Consider the following 9748-nt stretch of genomic DNA (forward strand, 5'->3'; position numbering starts at 1 on the left):
GTCAATAAAAGCCTTCGACACTTCTGAAATTATTGTAATTATACTTCAGTAGGTCTATACAACATCTGACAAAAGATCTAAAAACACTGAAGCAGCAGACTTTGTGAAAATTATTATTTGTCATTCTCAAAACTTTTGGCCTCGGCTGTATAGAAGTGTTTATACGAATGTTGATGTCCTTTATGCCACCATCATTTTGAATAATTTCTCAAATCTTTCCAAGAAAATTAATAAACGTACTATCTAAAAGAAAACGAATATATTAGTTTCACTTCACGTTTTTATACAGTCTATGGTTTTCTCCCTGCATTTTAAGTTGAAAGTAAAGGTCCAGCAAACTGGTCCTGATAGTAAACATGGGTCCTTCACATTCTGCACATGTGCTGGGGTAAAATGGTAGGCCTACGTCCCGCCCATTCAACGGTTATTGGCACCGGCGTCCTGATTCAAACCGCCCGGTTAATTGTCGATCCGTGTCATCGTTACCCAGCCAATGTGAGAGAGTTGTCGAGGAGAAATCCCCGCCGTGTGTGTGTCAGAGAACAGACGCCTCGCCCCTCTAGTTTTATACATACCAATTTCCACTCTCCCTTTCGTTTCGGTTTTGATGGTACGACCTGCGCACTACACAAGCACGAACGAATCGTTCATGTGAGTCGGATCTTTTAAGGAATCAGTGGAACCGCTTCCCAAAACAGTTGAGAGCAATTCGTTAGGGATAGTTCACCAAAAAATGAAAATTGTCATCATTTACTCACCCCTTAATAAAATTTGAAAAATAAAACTCACCACAAAATAAAACAAAGCAAATAAAATGTAATGATATAAATAAAAATATTATTCTTCCGCCGAGCAATGTAGTTCCTCAGAAACGGCTGTGGTTGCAACCATTCAAATCAATTCAAGTTTATTTGTACAGCGCTTTTCACGATACAAATCGTTGAGGCTGCCATCAATCAGGATGTGGCCCAGAAGTTGATTGACAACATGCCAGGGCAAATTGCAGAGGTCCTGAAAACGAAGGGTCAACACTGCAAATACTGAGTCTTTGCATAAACTTATTGTAATTGTCAATAAAAGCCTTTGACACTTCTGAAATTATTGTAATTATACTTCAGTAGGCCTATACCATAGTAACATCTGACAAAAGATCTAAAAACACTGAAGCAGCAGACTTTGTGAAAATTAATATTTGTCATTCTCAAAACTTTTGGCCTCGGCTGTATAGAAGTGTTTATACGAATGTTGATTGTCCTTTATGCCACCATCATTTTGAATAATTTCTCAAATCTTTCCAAGAATATTAATAAAAGTACTATCTAAAAGAAAACGAATATATTAGTTTCACTTCACGTTTTTATACAGTCTATGGTTTTCTCCCTGCATTTTAAGTTGAAAGTAAAGGTCCAGCAAACTGGTCCTGATAGTAAACATGGGTCCTTCACATTCTGCACATGTGCTGGGGTAAAATGGTAGGCCTACGTCCCGCCCATTCAACGGTTATTGGCACCGGCGTCCTGATTCAAACCGCCCGGTTAATTGTCGATCCGTGTCATCGTTACCCAGCCAATGTGAGAGAGTTGTCGAGGAGAAATCCCCGCCGTGTGTGTGTCAGAGAACAGACGCCTCGCCCCTCTAGTTTTATACATACCAATTTCCACTCTCCCTTTCGTTTCGGTTTTGATGGTACGACCTGCGCACTACACAAGCACGAACGAATCGTTCATGTGAGTCGGATCTTTTAAGGAATCAGTGGAACCGCTTCCCAAAACAGTTGAGAGCAATTCGTTAGGGATAGTTCACCAAAAAATGAAAATTGTCATCATTTACTCACCCCTTAATAAAATTTGAAAAATAAAACTCACCACAAAATAAAACAAAGCAAATAAAATGTAATGATATAAATAAAAATATTATTCTTCCGCCGAGCAATGTAGTTCCTCAGAAACGGCTGTGGTTGCAACCATTCAAATCAATTCAAGTTTATTTGTACAGCGCTTTTCACGATACAAATCGTTGCAAAGCAGCTTTACAGAAAATTAAGTTTCTACAATATATTTAGTAGTAGCTCATCAGTGACTGTCAAATTGATGTAGTCTACATATGGCAGAAATGTACGGAAAAATCAATTAAAGACGTAATCAAACAGACGATGAACACTATTAACAGCAAATATTATATGATGCAGTCAAACTTGTAGAAAAAGGTGGTAGTTCTGTATGTTGTTTCAGGGTTGGCATCATCTGAGGTCCTCTGAGGGGTTGGCATCATCTCTCTCAGGTGTTCGGTCATCTCAGATCTTTGTTAGGGTTGGATCCAGACGTTACCGTGTTATTCCCTTTGTCAGTTCGTTCCAGAGTTTGGGAGCCAAATGCGAAAAAGGACGAATGGACGCCAGTGAGCGTTCGGTGACGTAAAAGACTCGTTTGAGCGGGTTTTTTTGTTTTTACAAGAATTGTTCAAAAGAACCGATTCGAAGAAATGAATCGGGCCTCCCACCACCAACACACATATACACACACTCGGGCGCATTTTTTTTTCTCATCGTGAGCCGGTCAAGATGGCGGCGGTACTGCCAAGACGGAGCAGCCGCTCGGCTTAATCGATCATTTTCTCTAAATCAGGGGGGCACATCGGATTCAAACCGACCAAATCGCTCGGCACAACTGTGTTAAATCACCCGCAGCCTGCGATATCCAACGTGAGATCCTGTCGCGTTAAACCCGGTGTTTTTTTCACGGAAATGCTCTTACTCTAGTTTGTGTCTCGTCCATTAGCTGTTTTGGGGAGAATGGGAGAAAAGCTGGAGTTAAAACTGAAGTCGCCGGTCGGAGCCGAAGCGGCAGGCTATCCGTGGCCCTTACCTGTATATGTAAGTACTATCAGTATTATTGTTTTAATACAAACCGAAACAAACACTGGGATTCCCTTGCGATAAAGCGAAGTGGGTCATGTAGGCAGAGAATAACGTGTAACGTTAACGTTATCTGAACGAGTACATGGTGTGCATAGTGTGTGAATGTCTTGTTTTTTTTTTTTTTTAATGTGCTTGTTTCAATATTGGTGTTATAAGAACCAAGAACCGCTTAAAATTGGGACATGAGAGTGCCAGTACATCCTAAAAGTGTTGAATATATCCTAAATGTTGAATATATCCTAAACGTGTAACGTTATCTGTTCATAAAGGTGTTCGGAAGACCACTAAACATTAGACTTGAAATGACATAATCGTTTTGTTTAAAAAAAATAAAAAAGAAAAAGAAATCTGTTATCACCTCAGCTAATATTAATATTTGAATCGCAGGAAATACACACTGTGTGTAGCCTGCTGTGACCCAGTTGGCCAGCTCGTACAGTGTTTCAAATCCTCGTAAGCTGTCTGCCTAGGCAACATGTTTATACTGGCTAAGCAGTTCTAATGCGATTAAACGCGTAAATAAAAAGAAAATGGGTCTTTGCTGTGATTCAAATCTTTTGAATTTGAATTATTTTCATTTGTCAATGACCCTTTTTGGAGGTTATATTTATTATGCCAATTAGTTTACAAGTGAGTTTATTCTTGGATGTTATAAGCAAGTCATAAAATTATTCACTTTATAATTCTTATATTATATATCTTTATAGATTCTTTATACAGATACCGAAACAAGTCTTGCGTCATTTATTAAAATATTTTTATTTATCATACGCTTGAGTTAACTTAAACACGACCGAAATATTTCGCTTACTAGGTAGGCAGCTGACGAGAGTTTGAGACACCGCCGCAAACCAAAACCTGCTATAGCAGAGAGAGTGTGTATAACACTTATTAATTTACCTCAGAAACGCAAGGTTGTTGACGAACAAACTGCTTAAACGTCCATTAATGCACTTATTCAGCCTGAAACGATAGTTTGTATGACTCTGCATTTAATGAATGTTTCTGGAGGCTGAAATTCACGTTAGCCGTCATGCTAACAGTCAGATAGCAGGGCTAGCTAACTTTATCGCTTTTTACCCAACACTAACTGTCGTCAAACTCTAGATAACTTAAACATTGTAAATATCTGCCATAAGTGTGTGTGCAGAACTGTAGTGGATATATTAGGGTGAAATAAGCTTCGTGCCGGCTAAATATCACACGGAGGGTGTTAAACAAAAGGCGAGTAGTGCACTAGGCGAGAGGACGGTATCTCCATATTGTTAGTGTGTTTTATTGACATCTTTTATTTGTGTCCCGTAATGGGTATCTTACCGTTTTTCACAGTTTTGATGTTTCCTTTACACTGTTTCGCGGTTGTATCTTTCTAGGATGGACCGCATATAACATTTGGGATCTTTTGAAGTATTGTGTACTGTTCTGGAAGTGTCAAATTTGTCACTTGTGTCTAAAACCGGGGTTGCTCGTTTGGCAGCCCTTGCATTGGGATAGTGTTGTGTTTTGGTTACCATTTGGATACGGTTGTTGACGAACAAACTGTTTAAACGTCCATTAATGCACTTATTCAGCCTGAAACGATAGTTTGTATGACTCTGCATTTAATTAATGTTTCTGGAGGCTGAAATTCACGTTAGGCGTCATGCTAACAGTCAGATAGCAGGGCTAGCTAACTTTATCGCTTTTTACCCAACACTAACTGTCGTCAAACTCTAGATAACTTAAACATTGTAAATATCTGCCATAAGTGTGTGTGCAGAACTGTAGTGGATATATTAGGGTGAAATAAGCTTCGTGCCGGCTAAATATCACACGGAGGGTGTTAAACAAAAGGCGAGTAGTGCACTAGGCGAGAGGACGGTATCTCCATATTGTTAGTGTGTTTTATTGACATATTTTATTTGTGTCCCGTAATGGGTATCTTACCGTTTTTCACAGTTTTGATGTTTCCTTTACACTGTTTCGCGGTTGTATCTTTCTAGGATGGACCGCATATAACATTTGGGATCTTTTGAAGTATTGTGTACTGTTCTGGAAGTGTCAAATTTGTCACTTGTGTCTAAAACCGGGGTTGCTCGTTTGGCAGCCCTTGCATTGGGATAGTGTTGTGTTTTGGTTACCATTTGGATACATCCTGAAAGGGACAGTGTCATAATGTAGCCTGTATGGCTGACATTTCTTGAAAAACAAGCTAGTATGCAGGATTCTCTAGGAAGTTTGGCAATAACTGACTTTTTAGTGGTTACTAGGGGGTTGTAAAGCCTGCTGGACTTGAATATTGGCTTTTTAAAGTTGCTTTCTAGCATATACATTATTATTGAAGATTATTACACATTGAATGTACTCCCAGCTCTTAGTATTAAATATTTAGTGCATTATTTATCCTGTACTATTGTACTAAAAACAAGAATGACGCCTCTTTTTCTATGAATGACACCACCTTCTTTTTCTAAAGGCCAAAGTATACCTTGTTTTTTTACATGTTCGCTATAAAGGTTCATAATTTCATCCTATGACATGACCTATTTCTGAACCCCTCATACAAGCGCGGGAGTCTGTTGTTGTTCTGTTTCTTTTTTGAAAGTGAAAGAACATTCAACGTCAGTGTTGCCACCATGTTGAATAGCTAATCAGTGCAGAAAAATCAATATGGGAAGCCCGAAAAATTCCTACGTGCTCACTGCAGAGATGAATGGGTGGAGCTTGACCTAGTCTAGCCCCGCCTCTGTGGACCTAATGGGTGCAGATTTACCTAGTTATGTTTAGTGATTGCGATATGTTTAGGGCTACAGTGTATTAATTGGACCTTTAAGCTCCACTCGTTATGTCCAGAGAGGTGGAGCTGTACATCAAGCCCCGGTCATTGGCTTCCTTGTGAGCAACTTCTCAAAAATTGCATACTATGCTGATGGCGAAATTACGGTACATGTGAAAACCTTGGACTTTTATGATCAGGCTTGTGGTTTGGTAGAAGATAAAACTGGGAAAAAAAACATTGTATATTAGTATTGAAACACAGATTCGGAAATGTAGAGTTGCGAATATCATGGAGACTTGATGGTGGGGGCTCTTAAACACTGTAGCAATGCCCTGGCAACCACCCAAAACGCCCTAGCATTTTGGCGACAAGCTGTTTTCCATTGACTTTTTCTTTTGAAAATGTATTCATCTAGTTTCTACGATTATTGTGCCCTAAATGGTGTCAAAAAGGCTTGTTTGGAGTCGTATCATCCATTCTGAGTCAGACACTGTTCCTCTGTCTGTGTTGTTTCTGACATCATACAGTCATTGCACATGTGCAGTAATCATAACACACAGATTCCACACTGTGATTAACTCCAGTGATGCTGAGCTGCTGAATCGGTTGACAGTGGGACGAGACCCCCCATAAAACACACACATGCACTGCTATTTACCCTGTTATAGCAGGCAGTTTGAGTAATATTTAGGACCTAAGAGATGAGGAAATGTCTTCATGTTCAGAGTAACTAAAGAAAAAACAAGACGGGGTTATTTATTTCAATATTTTATTACGAGAATGTGTTCGGAAAGTCCTCACGTCATCCGAAAGTTCACATTTCTCACGCCACCAAAGTTGCCAACGCTGTTTCAGTCGTAGACGGAAATGGGGGGTGCAGATCAAAGCCTGTGGTTTCCACAGAAACGGCTGTCTCATTTGTCCCTCACGATGTTTAATATACTACGATTCATGCTCTTTTACACAAACCGAGAATGTGGGTTTCTCAGAAGCGTAGGTTATTTTCAGAGCTGCTGCATCACTGAAAACTCCAGTCTCTTTCGTTTGTCATTCAGCTAGTAGTGTAGTAGTCATGACCTCAGCCATTTTACTGTCTCACTTGGCCTCAGATGACTTCCGTTTTTGACTTTGGCTGATAAGGGATGGATGCCCCTCCTACTGAGAGCCATATTTCTGACCTGCTGTTGGGTAAACAGAGTTACAGAGCACCCGCGTTTGGCGAGCTGTAGACGTGCCTTGCAAATTTTTGTTTAGGGAGGGGTGGATTCTGTTAATTAGGGAATCTGGGCGGTGGTTATCCACATGCACTGGTGATTTAGACTTCCCTTACAGGATAAGTTCATTTGGTCACCTTCTTGTTGTTCCAAGCCCATATGACTAGCTTTCTTTTGAGGATCACAAAAAGAGATGTTTGGCAGAATGTTCACGCTGCTTTTTTTCTGTACAGTGAAAGTGAATGGAGATGACTCTAATGAGCCAGTTATTTTTAGTGAATCAAAAATATACAGCACGATCAGTGTATATATACATCCTGATTCCCAATCAAATGACTCTTTTGAGCTGATTCTTTTTAGTGAATCAAAAATATACAGCACTACCAGTGTAGCCTGATTCACAAACAAATGACTATTTTGAGCTGATTCTTATTAGTGAATCATAAATATTCAGAATGACCAGTGTATCCTGATTCCTAAACAAATTACTCTTTTGAGCTGAATCTTTTTAGTGAATCATAAATATTCAGAATGACCAGTGTATCCTGATTCCTAAACAAATTACTCTTTTGAGCTGATTCTTTTTAGTGAATCATAAATATTCAGAATGACCAGTGTAGCCTGATTCCCAAACAAATGACTCTTTTGAGCTGAATCTTTTTAGTGAATCATAAATATACAGAATGACCAGTGTATCCTGATTCCTAAACAAATGACTCTTTTGAGCTGATTCTTTTTAGTGAATCATAAATATACAGAGTGACCAGTGTATCCTGATTCTTAAACAAATGACTCTTTTGAGCTGATTCTTTTTAGTGAATCATAAATATACAGAGTGACCAGTGTATCCTGATTCTTAAACAAATGACTCTTTTGAGCTGATTCTTTTTAGTGAATCATAAATATACAGAGTGACCAGTGTAGCCTGATTCCCAAAAACAAATTATTCATACGAGCCATTTCTTTTTACTAATTCAAACATAAAAGAAAAGAATTGATATTTATTTTTAGTGAATCAAGAACATACAGCCAAGGTTCAATTAATGAACAGTTCAAGAAGTTGATCTGAATCTACTCTATATAATTTACAGCATTTGAAGAAAGAGAATTTCTTTTGTGTTATAAAAATTGACATTTTAGCTGAACTGTACCAAACTGAATCAAGAGCTTGTGAATACCTTACCCTAGTCTCCATTCACATTCATTGTATGGAAAAGAGCAGCGTGCACATTCTACAAAACCTCTCCTTTTGTGCTGCTCAGAACAAATAAAGTCATACAGGTTAGAAACATTACACAAGTGAATAAATGATGACAAAATCCTCATTCTTGGGCGAATTAACCCTTTAAACACATGTGGGGAAAAAAATGAGGAAAGGTGAGAAACTGAAGTGCTGCGTTTTCCTCTCCCTGCTTTAAAATATTTCTTACTTCTATTCGAGGTTACGGTGTTTTATACAAAGGACCAAAAGCCCTCCATTCATTCGAATCTTGTTTTTCAGAGACTCAACCGAGTGATTTTTCGTCTCCCGCTGTTGCCGGATCCTTGTCCACTAGCGTGCCATTTTGCCTCAGGGCTTCACATTGTGCTCCAAACAAAAGCATCCCACTCACCTGGGGTGGGAGGAAGGAGAGGGTTTTTATCGAACACTGAGCTTCACTGTTTTCTGTCTAACCTACGCTCCTATAACCTACGTATCCGGCCACATTTACATCCCATATCTGGAAACTGGCCTGTAATTGCTTCCATATGAAAGCGTCAATTCCTCAAACTTGGCTACAAAATGATTCATTCGGAGTATGAGGAATTCCAGTCGCACACACCTCACAGTTCGACCGTTAAACCCGTCAATACACAAAGGTGTGGCATTTTGCCACCCCGGCCAAAACGAACAGTTGTGCAGTGAGGATGAGTGTTCACAAGGCGTGATTTTATTTTTTTCTCCACCTCCCTCCGTGAGTCACGTCAAGGGTGCGTGAGGTGAACGAAGAGCCTGTTTTTGTGCTCGTGAGTCAAGCCTGCTCGTGACCGAGGGCTGTCGTGCTTTATTTTTTGCTCTCCGTCATCCTCCCCTCCTTTCCTATGGATATATTTAGCTGTGGCGCTGGTGTTGCTGTGCGCCAGAACACCCCGTACACGCGCGCTGCCCCCCTCCTCTCAATGCGCTGAAGTGTCTGCTTGTGCACGTACACACTCCGCCATCTGTCTTAGCGTTTGCATATAACGCAATATTGAAATAACGGCGCATCCCTGCTTTAAATAAGTGCCCTCGTTTGGCCTCGGACTATGACTGCATTATTTCCCAGTCCCTGTGACGCCGCCTCGGAGCTGCAGGGGTGGGCAGAAGAGCACGAGACCCGCCGTACATGCAGCTGAGCGGGAAAACGGCTAGGAGGAGCTTAGCGAGGCAGAGGAGCCCAGCAGCGGCACACTCAGGCAGGCAGAGGGCTTCTCAGGACTCTGTTGACGGAAAGTGGGTCACTGGGTCAGGCAGCAGCAGAGCTCCAGCGGTAGGTCGGAGGGTCACATCCACATGTTAGATGCAATCCGGGGTTAATTAGCCTTGATAATTATTCATATTGACCTCAGAGCTCTTAAAGGGCCAGAGTTACAAATTTTTAAGTGCAGCACAGTCATGTGTGATGGCTTTCGGGCTTTTTTATGTGTAAAGCAACATTTTTGATAGTTGAAATTAAAAAAATATATAAATATTAGACAGAAATTAGAAATGTTGCTGCTGTTGGCGCTGATGGCCTCGTGGGGCTTTGTGCTTCGGGCGTCCCAAGTTTGAGTCCTCTCTCTCTCTCTCTCTCTCTCTCTCTCTCTCTCTCTCTCTCTCTCTCTCTCTCTCTCTCTCTC

The 9748-nt window shown here is 40.4% G+C and overlaps 1 protein-coding gene across 1 annotated transcript in view; it reads left to right on the forward strand.

Moving 5' to 3' along the window:
- Positions 1-2560: 2560 nt before the first annotated feature.
- The window catches only part of LOC107676944 (histone-lysine N-methyltransferase, H3 lysine-79 specific-like), a 24444-nt gene continuing 17256 nt past the window's right edge, over positions 2561-9748 (forward strand). Inside the window, exon 1 of the mRNA XM_016471689.1 lies at positions 2561-2872. Within this exon, the coding sequence (XP_016327175.1) occupies positions 2792-2872 (81 nt within the window). The 5' untranslated portion in view covers positions 2561-2791. The remainder of the gene's footprint in view (positions 2873-9748) is intronic.

The sequence above is a fragment of the Sinocyclocheilus anshuiensis genome, unplaced genomic scaffold (genome assembly GCF_001515605.1).
Source record: "Sinocyclocheilus anshuiensis isolate Anshui unplaced genomic scaffold, SAMN03320099.WGS_v1.1 scaffold420, whole genome shotgun sequence".
Taxonomy (NCBI): Eukaryota; Metazoa; Chordata; class Actinopteri; order Cypriniformes; family Cyprinidae; genus Sinocyclocheilus; species Sinocyclocheilus anshuiensis.